At 42.1% G+C, this 21,988-nt stretch overlaps 1 protein-coding gene across 1 annotated transcript in view; it reads right to left on the reverse strand.

Moving 5' to 3' along the window:
• The window catches only part of syt7a (synaptotagmin VIIa), a 700,876-nt gene that overhangs the window by 98,377 nt on the left and 580,511 nt on the right, over window positions 1–21,988 (reverse strand). The window contains exon 7 of the mRNA XM_067993814.1: window positions 9,786–9,908. Within this exon, the coding sequence (XP_067849915.1) occupies window positions 9,786–9,908 (123 nt within the window). The remainder of the gene's footprint in view (window positions 1–9,785; window positions 9,909–21,988) is intronic.

Here is a 21,988-nt window from a genome sequence, read left to right on the forward strand (position 1 = left end):
AAGGCTGAACGGTAAGGCAGATGAGCGGAATAACAAAAAGATCAGATCGCTGTTTGGACTTCAGAAGGTATGCTGTGTGCAATCACTGAGTTATAGGTTTCATTAAAAATTAATGATTTTCTCAAGATAGAGAACTGGGGTGTAAATCATGTGGCGATGAATCTAATGTATAATTATGGTTTTTATTTCCACAGGTCTGGGACCATGTGATTACTATTTATATACAGGTTTTTTTTTCAAATCACTTTTTTTTCTGTTTGAAAACCAGTATTTTATGGAGCAACTGTAGTAGTTTTCTTATGAGTGAACTGTGTCGTAAAATGTGTATTAATTTTACCGAATGAGTTTATATCGTATTACTAAGATCAGTCTGTTGAAAATCATGAGTTTTTTTTTAAATGAAGAAAACCCTGATATAGCTCACAAAACCAATAAAATGTTGCATTATATGAAAGAATGAGACACAGAGAAATATACTTTCATACACGCACAAAATAAAAACAGCGTTTGTCACTATTGACATAATTGAAGATACTTGACAACAGACCTCCATGTGGTACATCCAAACGGGAGCAATTGGCAATGCATTTTTTAAGGGTTATTAAGTTACACACCCCAATTCCCATGTAATTTTTGTTTGAGACTGAGCTGTGCATCTTTTGGTGGAGGCAGGGGTGGGGGGTGTTACATTGTGAATCCATGTGACATTCTGGGATTAAGCTTCAGATCTTTGTCGGGGGAGAAGGGTTATATTATAATCCCGTGGGACATTGTGATTGAGCTGTGTCTTTTGTTGGAGGGGGTGAGTATTACATTACATACTACCAACAAGGTTATTGTAACAAACCCAATGTGACATTCTGAGACTGAGTCACGGACCATTCCAAGGAAGGGGCAACACGCTGCAAGTTACATCTGGTTCCAATTGAGCTCTCCAGACAGCACCATATCACCTTGGACATACCCCTCCCCCATTCCATGTACATTGGCAATTCAAATTCTACCATGATACTCTGCTAGAGATTACAGCTTTGACACAGAAATCTGAAATAATTATACTAAAAAGAAGTTTATCTGGCCTTGGATGAAGAAACCCATTGCAAACTGCTGGTCAGGCTCAGAGAAAATATTAAACTATGGGAAGCAGTAGAGACAGATGGAGCAGCCCAGGGACTGACGCCCCTGATGTTGGGCCTCGGGCCTCAGTGTCATAGAGCTGGTGTGGCGTTGCAGACCGACGAAGAGATGAGACGAGTGAAGAAAAATCAGGTAAGTCGGTCCAGTCAATGATGGGGGAGCGGGGAGGGGGTGACAAGCAAGCACAGGGCTGCGTGTTGGGCTGGAGTTTGGGATCAGGCGTGGGGCCTGGAGTCGCAGGGGTGGGAGATCAGGAGTCACAGGGGCTGGAGGAGGGGGTGGGAGATCAGGAGTCACAGGGGCTGGAGGAGGGGGTGGGAGATCAGGAGTCACAGGGGCTGGAGGAGGGGGTGGGAGATCGGGAGTCACAGGGGCTGGAGGAGGGGTGGGAGATCGGGAGTCACAGGGGCTGGAGGAGCGGGTGGGAGGTTGGGAGTAATTCTGGGGCCTGAGTAGGCTGCATAGCGCCTGAAAAATGGGCACTACCCAGCCAATTTCTAGGCCAGTAAACCTTAAAGTCTACTACATGGGGGAACATCATAAACTGAAGAGTGTGTTGCAGGGAGCACTTTAAACTGAACAGTGTATTAGAACTATAGAAGTTTACAGCATAGCAGGAGGCCTGTCAATCCATTGTGTCTGCCAGCTCTTTGTTAGAATAATCCATAGCTAAGCCCATTTTCATGCTCTCCCAGTAGTCCTGTATGTCCCTCTGCTTCAAATGTTTATCTACTCTTCCCTTAAAAGTTGCAATAGTCTCTGCCTCAAGCTCCAACACAGTGCAACATTTTTTTTTCTAACTTCTCTCCTTACTTGTTTAGTGATAATTTTATATAGGGAGTCCGTGGTGAGGTGGGTCATCAATTTAGAGAAGATCATCTTTCTCTAGTCACCCTATCAAAACACTTAAGTATTTTAAAAACCTTAATTAAATCTTTTCCTTAGTGTCCTCTGCTTCAGTGGACATAGTCCCATTATCTAAAGTCTTTCCTCGTAACTTTGGATTTTCACGTCCTGGTGAATCGATGCTGTACATGCTCTATGTGGCTTTAATGTCCTTTCTATAATGGAAACTGCACACACTACTCTAAGAGTTAGATTTTTTCCTTAATGAGTCTACTGCTCGAGATGTGCTGGGAACGCGCTTCCATCCTAGTGTGAGTCCCATCAGTTTTTCTTGGTCAGCTTTATTTTAATATTTTCGCTAGGCTCCAGCACTATTTGTGCTGTCTATTGGGAATTCACCAGGAAGTGGGAGGTGGGGTGGGATTTCAGTATTAAACTGGCTATAACTGCTTTAAGGGGCATGGAAGCTATTTTGTGTCTTAGGGAATTTGCTTCACTGCAATGTCTAAGCTGGTGGTTCTTCAGGGCATCAAGCTCTTGAATTTACAAACTCTTCAGTTGAGGTGTTATTCGCTGAAATACAGAAAGAAGACACCAGAAGGTATGATCCAGGCTTAGTGGAAGGAGGTGGCCTGGCAGTGAGTGTCTGCCCCCTTACAAACATCTTAATACTGGAAGAAGTTCACTGACCTCACCAGGGCAGCCAAGGTAACAGGAAGCAATCACTCATTATAACAATGCTCTGAAATGATCATGTTTCCCATTTCCAGCCACCTTACTCTCACTAGCTTGAATATCGTCTATAACTTACCAGGAAGGTTAGGAGGCATCACAACAGTCATCACACCTCTTTCTTCCCCCGCATTTTCCCTTCACTCACAGCCGAACATATAGGGAAGCAGTGAAAGTCTCACATGATATACATTTGCTTGTTTCCTGCACCTGTCCGCACCCTATTAAGGAACGCTTCCAGACACCTGCGTTGTATCCCATATGATACAAGCAGAGTGCCTTCACACCTTCTAATTTCTTCTTTAAAGGGAAAGAGCTCACAATTACAGACAAGGAAGTTCTACCTCAATCCACCCCTACCCTCCCCCCCCCCCTGCCAACAAGGCTCCTACTGGAAAGCATCAGCCGGCCAGCTGTGAGCCTGAGGGAGCACCGAGAAGGAGGAGGTGAGGATTGAAAGGGCACACAATTGTGGGCATCAATGGGAGACACAACAGTAAAAAAAAAAGCATAATGAGGGCACACAGATTTGCTTTGAAACAAATGTTATCAATGTGGGCTATGTATAGATTGGTTTGGGGTAAGGTGGGAAAATGCCTGTGAGAAAGGATAGCAGAATCTTTTCCAAAAGGGAGCCTTGGTAGTTGTGGAGAAGAGATACATGTCAACAAATGGACGAGTGATGGACTTGCCAAACGGGGATAATGATGGCTGGACCGATTTTTGCCACTGGCATAGATTTTGTTTAGGTGAAGGTATCCCTTATGAGCTCTGGCAATGGGTTCTCCTAATCAAGCTCTTCCTGAGGTTGGACTACCCGCTTATCCCGCTGCTTTTAATTTTCTCTTCCTTCACCTCATAACAGGGGTGCAGGAGAATCCCTAATGGGAACATCATTGTGTTCAGTGCTTTATGGTTGAATGTCCAAAAACATCTCCACAGCATCAGCAGCAATGCTGAAGCTATTAGCAACCTGCAGATAGAAAAAGCACCCCCCCACCCCCCCACCACTCCAAAAATAACATTCTTCAGTACACTATCCAATAATTTAGTGGTTAACAGTACTTGCAACTAACAACCAGCAATGCCTGTTTCAGATTTTCAGAGGTGGTCCACAGATGGTAGCAAAGGAAAATTCAATTTTGGATATTAATGGATCATCTACATGTAGCCAGCGGGCACTGAAGGCTACCCACATCGACAGTGGAGAAAAAATGCCAGTTTTGGACTGGCAGGGAATCGGTGCTAGTCCTCTCCATCATCTGCCCAGAATTCGCCACAAAATGGGCAGTAAACAGGAAGGAAACCTAGGCCTGTTTTCTAACCACTGCAATGTAAAATTTTCGGATTTTTGATCTTGTACTATATGTCTTTATTTATGAAACCCAAAATGTCATTGAGCTTTTTTATGGCTTAATGAACTTGCACTTGTATTTTCAAATAATTATGTATTTGCACCCTTAGGTCTCTCTGTTTCTTCATATCCTTCTTTCCATGGAGTTTATATTCGCCTTCTTTTTCCTCCCTAAATGCATTACCCATATTTCTCTGTATTAATTTGTATATGTTGTCAGTCTCCCTATTCCGCTAACATGTGTATGTCCTGAAGTCTTTCACAGTTCACCTCGCTGTTTGCAAACCCCCTACTTTTATACCATCATAAATTTTCAATATCGTGCTTCCAAATAACTTTTTTTTATATATAAAAAATTGGAAACAAAAGTTGACCCCCAGGATACACCACTTCCAACCCTACTCTAACCGACTAATACACATTAACCGTAGCTCTTTGTTTCCTGTCTATCAAACAGGTTTCTATCCATGCTGCTACATTTTTATTCAGAGCATCACAAGCCTTCTGTGAGACACCTTGACAAATTGCCTTCTGTAAATTCACATACACTACATCTACCGTATTTATTATTTATACAGTCACTTCTTCAAAACCGATTACATTTGTCAAACATGATTTGCCTTTAACAAACTTATGTTGGATGTTCTTGATTATTCCATGCATCAGTAAATGCTCACTAATTTGATCTTGAATTATGGATTCTAAGAGTTTGCCTACCACTGAAGTTAGACTAACTGGTCTATCGTTACCTTACTTATTCACCCCTCGCCTCTTGAACAAGTGTGTTATACTGGATAGTCTCAAGTCCAAGAGCACAATGTGATCCAATTCTCTGCTATCTCCTCTCTGGCTTCCTTCAAGAGTTTGGGTTCATGCCAGAGTCAGGTCATTTATCTGAGTTCTGCTAATTTTTCAGAACTAAATCCTACATTATTTCTAAGAATACTTCCACATACTCCTCTAGCATACCTACATTGTCACTTTGATCTTCATTTGTAAATATTTATTTAATATCTCTGCCATGCCTTCCTCCTCCACAAGTAACCCTCTCATATCCTTGTGCAGGCTACTCTTCCTTTAATTATTCTTTTATGTTTAATATGCTTATAAAAATCCTTACTATTCCCATTAATATTATTTTTCATATTTTCTTTCAGCACTTCTAATTTCACTTTTCACTTCTCCACCATACTTTCTACATCTTCATGAATTTCTTTCATGACTTTCAAAAGGCATTTGATAAAGTACCAAATAATAGGCTGGTTAGCAAAAGTAAAGCCCATGGGATTAAAGGGACAGTGGCAGCATGGATACAAAATTGGCTAAGGAACAGAAAGCAGAGACAGTAGTGGTGAACGGTTGTTTTTCAGACTGGAGGGAAGTATACAGTGGTGTTCCCCAGGGGTCAGTATTAGGAACATTGCTCTTTTTGATATATATTAATGACCTGGACTTAGGTATACAGGGTATAATTTCAAAGTTTGCAGATGACACAAAACTCGGAAATGTAGTAAACAATGCGGAGGATAGTAACAGACTTCAGGAGGACATATACAGACTGGTGAAATGGGCAGACACATGGCAGATGAAATTTAACGCAGAGAAGTGTGAAATGATACATTTTGGTAGGAAGAAAGAGGAGAGGCAATATAAACTAAATGGTACAATTTTAAAGGGGATGCAGGAACAGAGAGAACAGGGTGTGCGTACACAAATCCTTGAAGGTGGCAGGACAAGTTGAGAAGGCCGTTAAAAAAGCATACAGGATCCTTGGCTTTATAAAGAGGCATAGAATACAAAGCAAGGAAATTATGCTAAACCTTTATAAACCACTGGTTAGGCCTCATCTGGAGTATTATGTTAAATTCTGGGCACTGCAATTTAAGAAGGATGTCAAAGAGAGGGTGCAGAAGAGATTTACTAGAATGGTACCCGGGATGAGGGACTTCAGTTATGTGGAGAGACAGGGGTTGTTCTCCTTAGAGCAGAGAAGGTTAAGAGGAGATTTGATAGAGGTGTTCAAAATCATGAACGGTTTTGATAGAGTAAATAAGGAAAAACTGTTTCCAGTGACAGGAGGGTCGATAACCAGAGGACGCAGATTTAAGGTGACTGGCAAAAGAACCAGAGGCAACATGAGGAAACATTTTTTTAAGCAGTGAGTTGTGATGATCTGGAATGCGCTGCCTGAAAAGGTGGTGGAAACAGATAACTTTCAAAAGGGAATTGGATAAATTCTTGAAGGGAAAAGAGCAGGGAAGTGGGACTAATTGGAGGGCTCTTTTAAAGAGCTGGCACAGGCATGATGGGCCGAAAGGCCTCCTTCTGTGCTGTACAATATTATGATATTGTTAGACCTAGTGCATCATATACCTCCCTTTTAAGTTTCAATATAGTTTTATTTCTCCATTTAGCCACAGAACTCTCTATCCTTTGATGAACCCTATTTTCACCATACAGAAATATAACTATTTTTACTCTATCCATCTTATATTTGATGGTTTCCCATTGCTAATCTCATTCTGTTTGCTAACTTATCTCACTGAACTTTGCACTTTTCCAGTTCAAAACCCTGATCCTTCACTCTTCATTACCCTTTTCTAATTTCACATTGAACCTAAATATTTTGTGGTCACTATTTCCCAATTGTTCTCTTGCTCTCACATCAGTTATTAATCCCACTTAATTTCCCAGAACCAGTTCAAGCAATGGCTTCCTTCCTGTTGCACTAAAACATACTGATCTAGGAAGCAGTTCTGGATGCATTATAAAAAGCATAATCCACTTTGACCACATGTATTACCTTTATTCCACCTATCTTGGGATAATTAAAATTGCACAATATTATTGCCCGCTTGTTTTTGCATATCTATCTGAACTGGCTACGAATATCCCCATCTATCTCTTCTCCACTGTTTGGTGCCCTGTACTGTACACCAAGAATTGTACTATTTCTCTTCCTATAGCTCAACATTATCCAACATTATGGATTCTGTTTCCACCCAACCCCTTAGAACACCCTTACTTTCTAACACTGTGATACAATCCTTTATTAATACCGACACCCCTTTTTCCCCTATCCATCTCTCCTGAAAATGTGTTAAAAATAATAAGTTCCCAGCCCTGTCCAAACCAAACAGCTACTATACCATTGCCCTCCATAGTTATTAATGTTTCTAATTCTCTTGCTTTGTTTTGGATTTACATGCATACTACTTAATCCTGACTCCATTTTTTGGTGGACTATTAGTCTTAATTTCCTCTTCCTTCTGATTTGTTCTTTATTAATTTTCTGCTTTTCTCTTTTTCCTTCCATTTACTCATTTTGCTTTCCTCATCTTGCTTCACCTCCTCATCCTATTAATTTAAATAATCCCCCATTGGACAAGTTCCTCTCCCAATTATGACACTGGTCGAAGTCCTGTTCAGGTGAAGCTTGTCCACCCTGTCCAAGTCATTCCTGTCCTGTAACTGGTCCTAATATCTGGACCCTTCCCTGAACATAGTTTCTCCCTCCATGCATTTACCGTCCTTATCTTGCTATTTCTATACAGATTAGCATGTGGCTCCAGGATTATTATCCTTTAGGAGCTGCTTGTTGATCTACCTCCTAATGCATAAAACTCCCTTTTTACAGGACCTCAATTCCATTCATTCTTATGTCATTATTTGGAATACGAACCATGACTTCAGGCTATATTCCCTTCCTGCTCCAAATTGTTTTGCATTCACTCTGTTATAGGTTGCAACCACCAATGTGCCTGTTTATTCCCGACTATGGAATCCCCTACTACTACTACTATTGTGTTTCTGCACTTCACTTCTCCCTCTTGGGCTACCATTTACTCCATGGTGCTGTGGCTTTGCTCATAGTTGCCCTCCTCTGAGTTGTTGTCAGTGCTACCAGTATTCAGTCCTGAATATCTATTCATCAGTTCAACACTTTCAGGGGACCCCCATCCCTGCTTCTTTTCTCCTCTTCTGCCCCTAATGACCTACTTCTTTTCCTCACTAACTCACTCTGACTGCGGGCAACCACATCCGGGACCGTGCATTCTAGACACTGTTTAGCCTTCTATATGTGACAGAGTCTTGCCAGTTGCTTCTCAAGCTCAGAGGTTTTGAGCTCGAGTACAGTCAGAGTCTCTTCCCACACATGTGGTCATGCTGGACATACAACACCTCCAGCACTTCCCACATCATGCAGGTACTACACATTACATGCTTCAGCTAGGAGTATACTTTAGACCTTACAGTGCATTACACAGACGGAAACTATGAACTGAGCAGTGTATTACGCAAACAAATGATAAACAGCTCATTACACGAGGGGCCACTATAAATTGAACAGTGCACTACACAGAGTGGGACACTGAGCAGCTTTACTACTGTTTTCAGCATCAGATTCTGCCCATTCTTCCATGAAAACCAAAAACCAGTAACCTTGGGCTGGGTTAGCAGCCCAACACAGCAGCTTAGTTAAATCGCGGAAGGGAATGTATACATTTCCTGGTGAAATTTGAAGAGCAAATGTCACTGCTGGTACCACTATATAAAAAAAAATGGAACAATACCAAGCACTGTGTTTAACGTTTTCATGATTATTTTTGTTTTGGAGGGAACTTACTGTGAGCAGTTACTAAGTCTAGCATAAGGGAACAGCCATTATTATGGGATGCCGGCTAAGAGGAGTTACTAAGACTGACAATGTGGGAAAGTTGGATTAATGAGTGGAGATACAGCCATTATCTTTGGGAGCTGACTGGGAGGAGCTAATGAGTCCGATAGTGCTGGGGAGCTGGATTTACATTAGTAGTGTTATGGGACAGAGGAAAGAGATGCTCTGAGACAATGAGGGCAGAGGAGACCAAAACTTCTGTGTAGAGTAAACTAAGCCAGGAGTTAGTGATGGCCGGGGAAGGAGATGTCTGTAATTATCGGATGGGGGATAGGAGAGACATTGAGAATTGGTGAGACAAGGTATGGTGGGGAAGTGAGGGTGGAATAGACGTTGGGAATCAGCAGGAAGCAATTCTAGTAGAAGGGAGTAATGACTGGAATCAGTAGGGATGATGCCAGCACTAAGTAGGGGAGAGACAGGGGATCAACAGAGGAAAGAAGCAGGAAAAATAAAAACACCAGGAATTAGCAACCATTTTTTAGTAGAAAGTAAAAACAAACTCCAGTCAGCTTCCGTGGCATTCAAAGTATGGAAATTTTGCACTTCACAGACATGGTAAAAGGAAATTTAAGCACATAAGGTTACTAATAACATAAGAGCTTTGGACAAGTTGGCTGTCTAAAGATTCTGACATACTATCAATTTTTTTTTTACTTTTCAGTTTGATTTTCAATTCCATCACTTTGTGTTATGTGTTATTTTCCACCTCATGACTTTTGTAATGCCATCTAATACTAGTTCAAGTCCAATAAAACAATGTTCAGAAATGACTACTGATTGTGTATGTTGTTTGCCTTTCTAAATAGAAAAATGCATTAAGTTGGCACATTTCACAAAATACATACACACAGAGCTGGTCCCACACATTCAGACACTAGCACAATGCATACTTATTGCATACACACAAAGGCTTAGTCTCACATCTATGCATGCTTACTATTTATCTTTCCTAAAACACTCGTGTTTCCTGTTGTTCATCTCCTCCTAATTCACACTGTGTGATCGGTTTTCTTTTCTTTTTTGTCAGATTCATACCTTTTGTCTGACTGCATGCCTTGGTTTTGTTGGCTGTTGCTGGTCTGTAGATCAGGAATATTTGCAAAGTCATCTTGTTCTGTCAAACCCAAAACCAGGGAAAGGACCACCATCCGGCCTTCACTGAAGAAACCCATTCAGAGGAATGGGGCGGGGAGAGAGAGGTAGGTAAGACAGAAAGATTCCAATATACAACAGGTAGAGGTAATACTCTGGTCTGGACTCAACTATACTAAATGGGACTGGTTTGGAATTAGGGTTGTGATGTAGATGAAAAATATAGGGAGCAGGAGTTGGAGATAAATGTGCATGCCATGGAAGGAGTGGGTTGAAAGAACAAGTCCCTTGTAGGTCCAGTGGAAAAGGAACATTAATGATCATTATTGCGCAATTTCAGACGCAAGAATTGACAAACAAAATTAGCACTTGATTTAAAAACTCATTCATCATTATTTGAATGGATTTGATTTGAAAACCTGCAGGAAATTGCAAACGAAGAATCTTTCAAATTCTAAACAAAAAATGTTCTGGTCTCAGTTGGGATGGTAGTAAGGACAGGCCTCAGTACCTTGAGCTAAGGAGATTTCCCGCTTCTGATTGTTATCCAACAACTCCTGCTGGAAAGTGTGAAAGTGCCAATATCAGGTGAGGACAGGATTGGACTCAGCTGTGATGATCCGCACAGTCGAATAGCCTGTCTGTGTCAAATGTCTCTTGTTTGTTTAAATTGCAAAAAAATAAATTGCATGTTAGAGACAGGTTTTAACTAAAAATAAAGACAATGCATGAAACATTTGGAATCAACAGAATAGGTATAAAATAAAACTGTAATTAAATCCTGGCTCCCATAAATCTTGTTCTTTGACCTCTGATTAATTATCATTTGGATGCATTAGGTTTTAGCATTCTTCGGTTTCAGGTCTCAACCCCTTTCAAGTTTATCTTTTCTTCCCCTGAAGGTGCTGACTGGAAGTCCAGTCCCACAGGTGTTTGCCACCTCGTCTAAGTGGCCATTAGTTATGTGTGAGCCTAGACAGTGAGTGTTGAAGGTGTGGGATACACCGCAGTTAAGTCTGATCCTGTCCATGCATGCACACTTTCCAGTAAGGCAGAGTTCATAAGTGTGAACCCGAGATGATTTTTCCTCTTGGTAGCCAAAGGGTGCCAAGGCAAATTAGAGGTCAATAGTGGAGTTCAGCCTGGGGATTGAATGCGGGACCTTCCTGGTCTGTATGACTCAGTTCCACACTTGGCAGTGCTCTTTCTAACTGAGCCATCAGGGGAGCCCATTTTCAATTAATTTATTTAGAACTCTCTAAGAGTTTTAGTTTAAAAAAAAATTAAGTCCAGATAAAAACTAGGGAACAATTATTACAGGGAAAATTATTCTAGGTGAAAATCAGAGGCCAAATTTAATGTTACAAAAGATTTAACAAACTCTTTTGCATACTCATTCATAGTTCATCTTGTTCACTGGTTATATAGATTTACTGTGCACTTGAGAAGACAGGAGAGAAATGATATAGATCACACCAGACTATCTCCAGATGCAGCTGAAAAAGACACATACAACCAAAACTCAGAAAAACATAAGTTTTTGAAAAATCATACAGGTTAGCAATTCTGTCAACTTTAAATGAAAACCAGTTAAAGCATTTGGGAATAATCTTCAAATCTTGGAGCTGGTCATGAAAAATTGGTTGAAAACAGAAAGTGAAGAACCTTTGTTAGATATTACTCCTCAGTCAGATCAGGATCACAAAAGACATTTCCAGAATAGGGCATTATCAACTTTTCAGGACAAAGCACCAGTGGCATCTACCTCTGTGCTTTCAATGACTATTTTATTGTGACATTCTAGCATTTTTGTTCTCTTAAAATGGCTTTCAAGCATTATCATTGTGATGGCAGCTCAGGAAAACCAGCTAGATCTTCTTCCACGAGACTGATGCTGCACCGTGCTTAGCTAACACGTTACATCTGCCCCTGGGTCAACTTTCAAGCCTCTCCTTCTCTGCTCCAGTGAGAAGGGGCACTCCTCTCCTGTAAGAAATTCTGCTTTACAGTCAGGAACTACAAGACCTCAAAGATTGGAGGTGCCAGGTCGCTTAGAGATATAAACCTACGATTGTAAAGTTGTGAATATAGTGTCTTTACTTCCAAGCTACCCAGTCTTATAATAGGCGTATACACAAAAGATTATCTCACACTGGTAAAGGAAAAGGGTTAGTATATTATAGAGGACTGGGCCAAAGTGGACTGGATGTTATAGTCCTATTAAATAATGATGGAGTTATTGGCCTGTAAAGGAGATTTTGTTACAAAGGCTGAGTTCTCAAACATACCATAGAGCATCAACCATTTACAAACAGGTCAATCTCAAATAGCTTAAATAAGGCTGAATAGCATATTCAGACACTATGGACAAAGAGGAACCCTGACTTGATTGACAGATAAAGAGCTCTTATTTTCAATGTATTCCTTTCTCCTGCAAGGCATTATAATTCCATTCAGGTGTTGGGAGGGAGAGGAGGAAAGGGTTGCAGACCCTGTTTTAACATTGCCTCATTATTAGTCCAAAGGAGTTATTCCTAAAGTAAAGAAGCATACTGTAATTATTTGCCATTCCCTTCTCCCATCGTGGAACATTTACTCCAACTGAGAATCAAAGTTGTTTCTCCCACCTGGCAGATTTGCATGCCAACATGTTCCTGGATTTAAACTTGGAGCCGGTTCTGTAACCAGTAGGTTACTGGGATGCTTTCAGTGGCTGGTCTGTCTCACATGACACAAAGTGCAACAAAAAAACGACTAATTCAAATATTGTCTATCTGCCTCTCCTTGTTTGCCCTTTTCTTTTATCTGTAGCCCTGTTTGTGCCGCACATAAATTTTCCATCTTCAGATGTCCCATTGGAAATGTTGTGCTAAACAGCACACACAAAGCACATCATAGCTGATAACAGTGAAAGAGTAACTTACAGATATTTATTTGAATCACTTAGTGAGGGGATTTTATTGTTACTTTTGAGAGTGAGATTCTATTCATTTAAGATATTTTCTCCTCTCTTTTGGATTCTGGATGCTGAACATCTACAAGAACAACAACAACAACTTGCATTTATGTAGCATCTTTAACGTAGTAAAACGTTCCAAGACACTTCACAGGAGCGTTATCAAACAAAATTTGACACAGAGCCACATAAGGAGATATTAGGACAGGTGACCAAAAGCTTGGTCAAAGAGGTAGGTTTTAAGGAGCGTCTTTAAGGAGGATAGAGGTGGAGAGGTTTAGGGAAGGAATTCCAGGGCTTAGGGTCTAAGTAGCTAAAGGCCCGTTCGCCAATAGTGGAACGATTAAAATTGGCGATGCGCAAGAGGCAAGAATTGGAGAAGCGCAGAGATCGTGGAAGGTTGTAGGGCTGGAGGAGGTTACAGATATAGGGAGAGGCGAGGCCATGGAGGGATTTGAAAACAAGGATGAGAATTTTAAAATTGTGGCGTTCCCAGACTGGGAGCCAATGTAGGTCAGCGCGCACAGGGGTGATGGGTCAACAAGACTTGGTGCAAGTTAGGATACGGGCAGCAGAGTTTTGGATGAGTTCAAGTTTATGGAGAGTGGAAGATGGGAGGCCGGTCAGGAGAGCATTGGAATAGTCAAGTCTAGAGGTAACAAATGCATGGATGAGGGTTTCATTAGCGGATGAGCTGAGGCAGGGGCGGAGACGGGCGATGTTACAGAGATGGAGGTAGGCGGTCTTGGTGATGGAGTGGATAGAAACATAGAAAACAGGAGCAGGAGTAGACCATTCGGCTCTTCGAGCCTGCTCTGCCATTCAATACGATCATGGCTGATCCTCTATCTCAATATCATATTCCCGCTCTCTCCCCATACTCCTTGATCCCTTTTGTGTCCAGAAATCTATCTAGCTCTTTCTTAAATATATTCAGTGACTTGGTAGAGACTTCAGCCTTCTGTGGTAGAGAATTCCACAGGTTCACCACCCTCTGAGTGGAGAAATTTCTCATCTCAGTCCTAAATGTCCTATTCCGTATCCTGAGCTTGTGACCCCTCGTTCTGGACTCCCCCCCACAAGCCAGGGGAAACATCCTCCCTGCATCCAGTCTGTCTAGCCCTGTCAGAATTTTATACGTTTCAATGAAATCCCCCCTCTTCTAAACTCGAGTGAATACAGGCCGAGTTGACCCAATCTCTCCTCATACGACAATCCTGCCATCCCAGGAATCAGTCTGGTGAACCTTCGCTGCACTCCCTCTGTGGCAAGTATATCCTTTCTTGGGTAAGGAGACCAAAACTGCACACAATACTTAAGGTGTGGTCTCACCAAGGCCCTGTATATCTGCACTAAGACATCCTTGCTCAAGTATTCAAATCCTCTTGCAATGAAGGCCAACATACCATTTGCCTTCCTAACTGCTTGCTGCACCTGAATGTTTGCTTCAATGACTGGTGTTCAAGGACACCCAGGTCCCTTTGTACATCAACATTTCCATATCTATCACCATTTAAATAATACTCTGCCTTTCTGTTTTTCCTTCCGAAGTGGATAACTTAACAGTTATCCACATTATACTGCATCTGCCATGTATTTGCCCACTCACTCAATTTGTCTAAATCGCCTTGAAGCCTCTTTGCATCCTCCTCACAACTCACGATCCCACCTAGTTTTGTGTCATCAGCAAACTTGGAAATATTACATTTGGTTCCCTCATCCAAATCATTGATATATATTGTGAATAGCTAGGGCCCAAGAACTGATCCCTGCGATACCCCACTAGTCATTGCCTGCCATCCCGAAAAAGACCCAGTTATTCCTACTCTCTGTTTCCTGTCTGTTAACCAATTTTCAATCCATGCCAGTATATTACCACCAATCCCATGTGCTTTAATTTTGCACAGTAACCTCTTATGTGGGACTTTATCAAAGGCCTTCTGAAAATCCAAATAAACCACATCCACTGGTTCTCCCTTATCTATTCTACCAGATACATCCTCAAAAAACTCCAGTCGGTTTGTCAAACATGATTTCCCTTTCCTAAATCCATGTTGACTTTGTTTAATCCCGTTGATTTTTTTCTAAGTGTCCTGTTATCACATCTTTTATAATAGACTCTAGCATTTTCCCTACTACTGATGTTAGGCTAACCAGTCTGTAGTTCCCTGTTTTCTCTCCCTCCTTTTTTAATTAGTGGGGTTACATTTGCCACCCTCCAATCTGCAGGAACTGTTCCATAATCTATAGAATTTTGAATTATATAGATATGTGGTTCGAAGCTCATCTCAGGGTCAAACAGGAGGCCAAGGCTGTGAATGGTCTGATTCAGCCTCACACAATGGCCAGGGAGAGGAATGGAGTCAGTGACTAGGGAACTATGTTTGTAGCAGCGACCGAAGACAATGGCTTCGGTCTTCCCAATATTTAGTTGGAGGAAATTTTTTCTCATCCAGCACAGGACAAGCACTGTGACAAATCAGAGACAGTGGAGGGGTTGAGGGAGGTGGTGGTGAGGTAGTGCTGCATGTCATCAGCGTACATGCGGAACCTGTCATAGTGTTTTCGGATGATGTCGCCGAAAGGCAGCATGTAGATGAGAAATAGGAGGGGGCCAAGGATAAATCCTTGGGGGATTCCAGAGGTTCCGGAAGATAAGCAATTGCAGGAGAATCTCTGGCTATGTCTGGATAGATAAGAATGGAACCAGGTGGCAATCCCACTCATCTGGACCATGGAGGAGCGCCGTTGGAGGAGGATGGTTTAGTGTATCGAGTCAAAGGCTGTAGAGGTCGAGAAGGATGAGGAGAGATAATTTACTGTGGTTAAAATCACACAGGATCTCATTTGTGCCTTTGATTAGGGCCGTTTCAGTGCAGTGGCAGGGGCGGAAACCTGATTGGAGGGATTCAAACATGGAGTTGCGGGAAAGATGGGCACGGATTTGAGAGGGCACAACATGTTCAAGGACTTTGGAGAGGACACAGAGGTTGGAGATGGGGCGGTAGTTTGCAAGGACAGAGGGGTCAAGGGTGGGTTTTTTGAGGAGGGGGGTGAGGACTGCAGATTTGAAGGGGAGGGGGACAGTACCTGAGGCGAGGGAACCATTAACAATCAGCTAACATGGGTTAGCTAACTACAGCTGAGAAGGTGGTTCATATATACATACTTCCAGACCTGAGTGAGTTACATTCTAAAAGTCTTCTAACAGGTGTGAGAAACCAACTCAGTGCTGTCTCTCCCATGACTTTCACTTCCTGAGGAAACAGTTGGTCTTTGCTTCTCGTCTCCCCAGGGCAGTACAGTTGAGATCAGGAGCTCAAGCACATGAAAGGTGTAAGCTCTTGAACACGCATCCTACTACACTGTGGAGAAATCGTTTTGGAAACCTTCATTATTGCACATTAACAACTCAAGTTACTAAAGGACCATCCAAAATTGTCATCTTAGTTGGAAGGGGCAAAGAGTTCTCTTTTGCTTACTATCCTCCCATTCCAATACTATATTGAAAAAAAATATTGTAAATGAATAATAAGTTTTATATACCAACCTCTCTTCCTATTTTCCTCTCCCCTCTACAGAGTACCCTTTGCAAATATGATGATAATTTTGTCCAACAGTTTAGTATTAGCTGAAAAACATGAGAGTAAATTTTCGCAGGGGTTCTTCCAATCACCCACCCAACTTCTAGCCCAGAAGTGCTAATGTCAATTGTAGCACTCCTACTGCTGCCCCAGCAGAGATCAACTAACTCACAACGGGAATCAAACCTGTGAACTTCTGGTTCAGTGCTACAATGGGCAGTTTTTAATATTTCAAGAGTTCTAATCATCAGAGACTTCAAGATCTAAAAGAGTATATGGGGAACATGAAAATGACCAGATGGAGGAAGCTGGTGTTTGTACCAACACCACGAAAAATAGAGGAGCACGCATGAATGATTGAACCGTAGAATTCATTCCACATAACAGCGAGGTGCTGCTTGGAGTCATCAGAAATAGAATCACATACTAGGTAGAGAAAGGAATTTGCAGTGAGCAACCTGGCCAGGAGTGGGAACTAGTGACTAGGTCTTTAACCCAGGGCTGATCTTAGAGAAATTTCCTTGATGCACTATACCTCTGCTTCACAGCATATCAAAGGACCTGTGATTCAGCCAAAGGAAGCAACAGAACAGGTGCAATTTCGCAAACATAATGTAAGACTTCTCAAGATTCTCCATGATAAACAGAGTGCAACGTGACAATAACCAACAAGGATGCATCCTTTCTCTCTCTATCTGTTCAATATATATTCCAAGATGATTATAAAGCTAGCCCTCATTTTCAAACAGGAATAAAAGTAAGAAAGTTTAATAACCTGAAATATGTGGGTACCATTATAATCATAACTGCAAAGAAAAGAGAATTGAAGAACTATGGGACAGTCTGGTACTGTAAGCAGCTGTTATGGACTCAGTGAAAACAGAAATAATGGCATTTAGCAAGGGATTAATTGGAATGGATGCACAAATAGAGAGATAGAATTTAGGCCAGAACATTCTACTATTTAGGACCCTGGATTACAGAACACAACTAATGTACAGGTGAGATAAGAACTAGAGCGATTTCAGCAAGAAAGCCAGCTAAAAGACTGAATAAGATTCAGAAGGATAGAATAACTTGCACTAGATAGTATCTAATGCGGTGAAATAGACCAAGGCAATTCACAAAACAAGTGGATTGGACACCAAGCAGCAAATGGAAGACAATTAGGGGAGGTGACTGATAGCAAGATAAGTTTTGAGGAGGCTCTTTAAAGTGGAGAAAGATACAGCAAGGCAGGGGATTTTTCAAGCAAGGGTGATGATTTTGAAATGAATTTGTTAGGGGGCAGGGAGCCATTGGGCAGAAAGTAAACAGGACTCAGTATGAGACAGAATGCAAGCCCTAGAGTTCTGGATGAGTTTGAATTTCTGTCCGGTGGATTTCAGGAGGCTGGCTTGGAGGGAATTGGAGAAGTTGAGCCTGGAAGTGTCAAAGACATAGGATAGCGGTTTTAGCAGCAGAGGGAGTGAGGTAGGGACAGAGGCAGGTGATATGTCAGAAATAGAAATAGGCATTCGTAATAATAAATAAAAACAGAAAATGCTGGAAACATTCAGCAGGTCAGGCAGCATCTATGGAGAGTTAATGTTTCAGGTCGATGACATTCCATCAGAACTGGAAAATGTTAAAGATGAACAGAAAGGGAGGGTGACAGAAAAAGAACAAAAGACTGTGGTCTGTAATAGGGTGGAGGGCAGGAGTGATTAAATGACAAAAATGATGATGGTGCAAGGCAAAATGAGGTGATAATAAGACAAGTATAGAAACAAAAGATGGGTCAAGAGACAATGTAAATGGTTACAGCAGAATAGCAGAAGGAAGTACAGAAAATCTGGCAAAGAGAAGGCTTCCGTGGCCCAAAAATCTGGCGGAATAAAGGCAGGTAGACCCCAGGTGTGCGGACCACCCTGGCAGCCGTGTACACACAGGGGATCCCCTATTATTCCTAATAATAACCTGGATATGGGAATTGAAGCTCAACTCATTGATCAGCAGGATACAGAGGCTATGTCTTGGTTAACCTGGATGAGCAGCTGCTGAAGGGTTGTAATCTTGGATGAAAGTACAGAGTTTCTGCCAAGAACCAAATGTGACGGCTTTGATCTTGCTCATTTTTAACTGGAGGAAGCTCTGCCTGTTGGACAGGCAGTCAGACAGCACAACAACAGGCGTTGAATTGAGGGTGGTGGCAGAAAAGTAAAGCTGAGTGTTGTCAGCATACATTTGAAAACTAACCCTATACTTATGGATAATGTCACCAAGAAGCAGCATTTACAAGAGGAATCGGAGGGGGTGAGCTGAGGATGGAAGTTTGGGGCACACCAAAAGTGACTGTGTGGATGTGGGAGAAGCAGCTATTGGAGAAGATATGCCGGCCAAGTTGGGATCGACCACAACAGAGAGGCAATCGAGGAGGATGGTGTAGTCAACCATGTCGAAGACTGCTGAGAGAGAAAGGAGCGCTTATGCATCAGAGTTGCAATCACACAGGCTGACTTTAATAAGGGCAGTTTTAGTACTTTGTTTAGGACTGAAGCCAAACTGAAGGAATTTTAACACAAAATGGTGTGAGGGGTCAGTGCAGTGAAGGAGTGATCAAGCATGTTAAAGAGGAAGAGAAAGTTAGAAATAGGAAATAAGTTGCAGAGGACTTTTTAAAGAAGGGGATGATGATGGCTGTTTTCAGGGGCGCAGAAAATAAGTCCTCAGGAAAGGCAGCAGTTAACAATGTTCTCGGGCAATGGGCCGAGAAGAGGTAGTTAAGCAGTTGGGAACTATGTTGGGAGGGGTCAAGGGAGCAGTCAAGATAGTTGTTTTCATGGAGGAGGTGAGTCAGATGAGGGCTGCAGGGGATATAGGACAGGGAGATGCTGTAGGATATTCTGGATTGGGGCTGGGTTAGGATAAGACCTTGCAGAGCTCAAAGATGGAGGAGGCGAATGGAGGAGAAGGAGATTGAGATAACCGAGCATTTGTTTTCAGCTTTGAAGTTGAAGAAATCCATGAGCTCCTAACTCCTGGTGTCAGAGGTGAGGCTGGATGGGGCATGGGAGAGGACTCAAAGGAGGTAGTTTGTGGTATACAGGTATATCTTGCAGAATGAGGAATATACTGCTGGAAATGAAACATCCCTGAAGCGGTCTTCAGATGCTAGACACGAACACTGCAAAAGATGGGTGCAGAAATGTTGTTACTCTTGGAGATATTTGGTAAAACCTTGGGAGTCCCATTGACCACAAAGAAAAATAATGAATAATTGCGTGAAAAGCTAAGAACCATGAAGTTCAAGTTGCAGAAAGGAAACTCAGTACTAGGTGACATTTAGCTAGAGGGGAGGGAGCCGAGGGGCAAGATAATCATGCTGGTAGATATAAAACGTCCAGAACCAAGAGGAATAATAAGAAAAATATGGCTGGTGATATAAGGAACTTGATAGGATACCAGACGAGCAGTAGCAATAGCACGTGACATACAATATTGGTACAAAATTGTGCACATGGCCATCTAACCTCAGACATGGTAACGCTCGAAGAAGTAAAAGAACTATTTGGTGAGTCAAAATGTTAAGGACATTAAGAATGAAAATGAAAAAGTTTGCATTTAATTGGCATCTCTCAAATCCTCAGGACATCCCAAAAGTGCTAAACCGTCAATGAATTACTTTTAAAATGTTGTTACTGTTGACAAACTTAGTAGTCAACTTGTGCACAGCACGGTCCCACAAACTGCACATGAGCTGAATGGCCAGTTAATGGCTTTTTGATGGTATTGATTGAGAGAAATATTGGTCAGGATACTCCCTGATCATCTTCAAGAAATGCTATAGAATCTTTTAAATCCTTACTCTAGCATCTCATCCCAAAGACAGCACTCCCAACCGTGCAATACTCCCTCACTGAAATATCAGCGTAGATTATGTACTCATGTAATATGTACTAAAATAGAAAGAGGGGTGATAATTGATAAACTAATCAAACTTAGAGAGGATAGACCCCTGATCCAGAAGAATTGCATCTGCGCACATTAAAAGAAGTTAGGGAGGAGATAGCAGAGGCACTATTACATATATATAAAAATTCATTAGAAAAGGGACTAGTGCCAGAGGACTGGCAGAGTGAGGGAGCACGGAGTAGCAGCTATCGACGGAGTCTGGTTTCGACGGAGTCTATAATTGGGAATTTGGTGAGTGAGGGGATTTTTAAGGGCTGATCTTTATCTAAAATTTGACTAAATTTGGCATCAAGCATTTACCTTAAATTTAATCTTAACTTGCAGTTTTCAGTTAGTGGTAAACAAACAGCCTGAAGTGGCAGTTGGTCACCTAGTTAATTAAGTGACTGGTTAGAACTGGTAATCTACTGTCAGCTGGGGCTGTCTCAGGTGATTGCATTCCAGCTAGCATAAATTCAGAAGGGTTTTGTTAATGCATGGAGTAGCAGCTATTGACTGAGTCTGGTTTCAACAGAGTCTATAAAATTGGGAATTTGGTGAGTGAGGGGATTCGGTGCAGTAAGGGGTGAGGTACATTTGATTAGTCAGCGGAGAGGAGCGTACCGAGAGCGGAGAGGAGCGTACCGAGAGTGGGTCACAGCAACAACAAAACCAAACTGCAGTGTGACGTTACAGGTAAGGCAGGTAGGTGTTTGGTGGTGAGTATCTCTTCTGTTTTCTTCTTTCTTAAGACTGTGGGCTGAGTAACTTATAGCATAAAACTAAATTTTTAAAAAAAAAAACTAAACTTTAATTAAATAAATTAAACAAGGCCAGTACTTGGTTCAACCTAAAAATAATTTGATTGGCATTGTAGTAATCAATTAAATAAATAAAAGTTATGACAGGGCAGGAGATGTGTTGCAGCTGCAATATGTGGGAGCTACTAGACAGTTTTGTCCAGGGCGACTACATCTGCGGTAAGTGTCTGCAGCTCGAGGAACTCCGGCTCTGAGTTGAGGAGCTGGAGTCCGAGCTGCAGACATTGCAAGGCATCAGGGTGGGAGAAAGTTACCTGGACACTTTGATCCAGGAGGCAGTCACGCCCCTTAGACTAAATACTGTAGAATTGACACGTGGTCAGGGACAGGAGGGTGTGACTGCGAGTGAGGCAGGTACGGGGATCCAGGAGGTAGCATTGCAGGAGCCTCAGCCTCTGCACTTGTCCAATAGATACGAGGTTCTTGCAGCCCTTGTGGACGAGTGCAGGGACTGCAGGGAGGATGAGCAAACTGGCCATGGCACCGTGCTTCAGGGGGGCCATTCAAGTGGGGGGGAGTAAAAAGGAATGTGGTTGTGGTAGGCGACAGTATAATTAGAGGGATAGATTCTGTTCGCTCCAGCCAAGAGCGAGAGTCCCGAAGGCTGTGTTGCCTACCTGGTGCCAGGGTTAAGGATGTCTCCTCAGGGCTGGAGAGAAAGTGGGAGGGGGAGGATCCAGTTGTTCTGCTAAGGGAGTTTAAGCAGCTAGGGACTACATTTAAAAAGCAGAACCACAAAGGTGATAATCTCTGGATTATTACCTGAGCCACAAGCAAATTGGCATAGGGTAAATCAGATCAGAGAGATGAATGCATGGCTCAAAGATTGGTTTGGGAGAAATGGGTTTCGAT

This window comes from Heptranchias perlo, chromosome 12 (genome assembly GCF_035084215.1).
Source record: "Heptranchias perlo isolate sHepPer1 chromosome 12, sHepPer1.hap1, whole genome shotgun sequence".
In the NCBI taxonomy this organism is placed as follows: Eukaryota; Metazoa; Chordata; class Chondrichthyes; order Hexanchiformes; family Hexanchidae; genus Heptranchias; species Heptranchias perlo.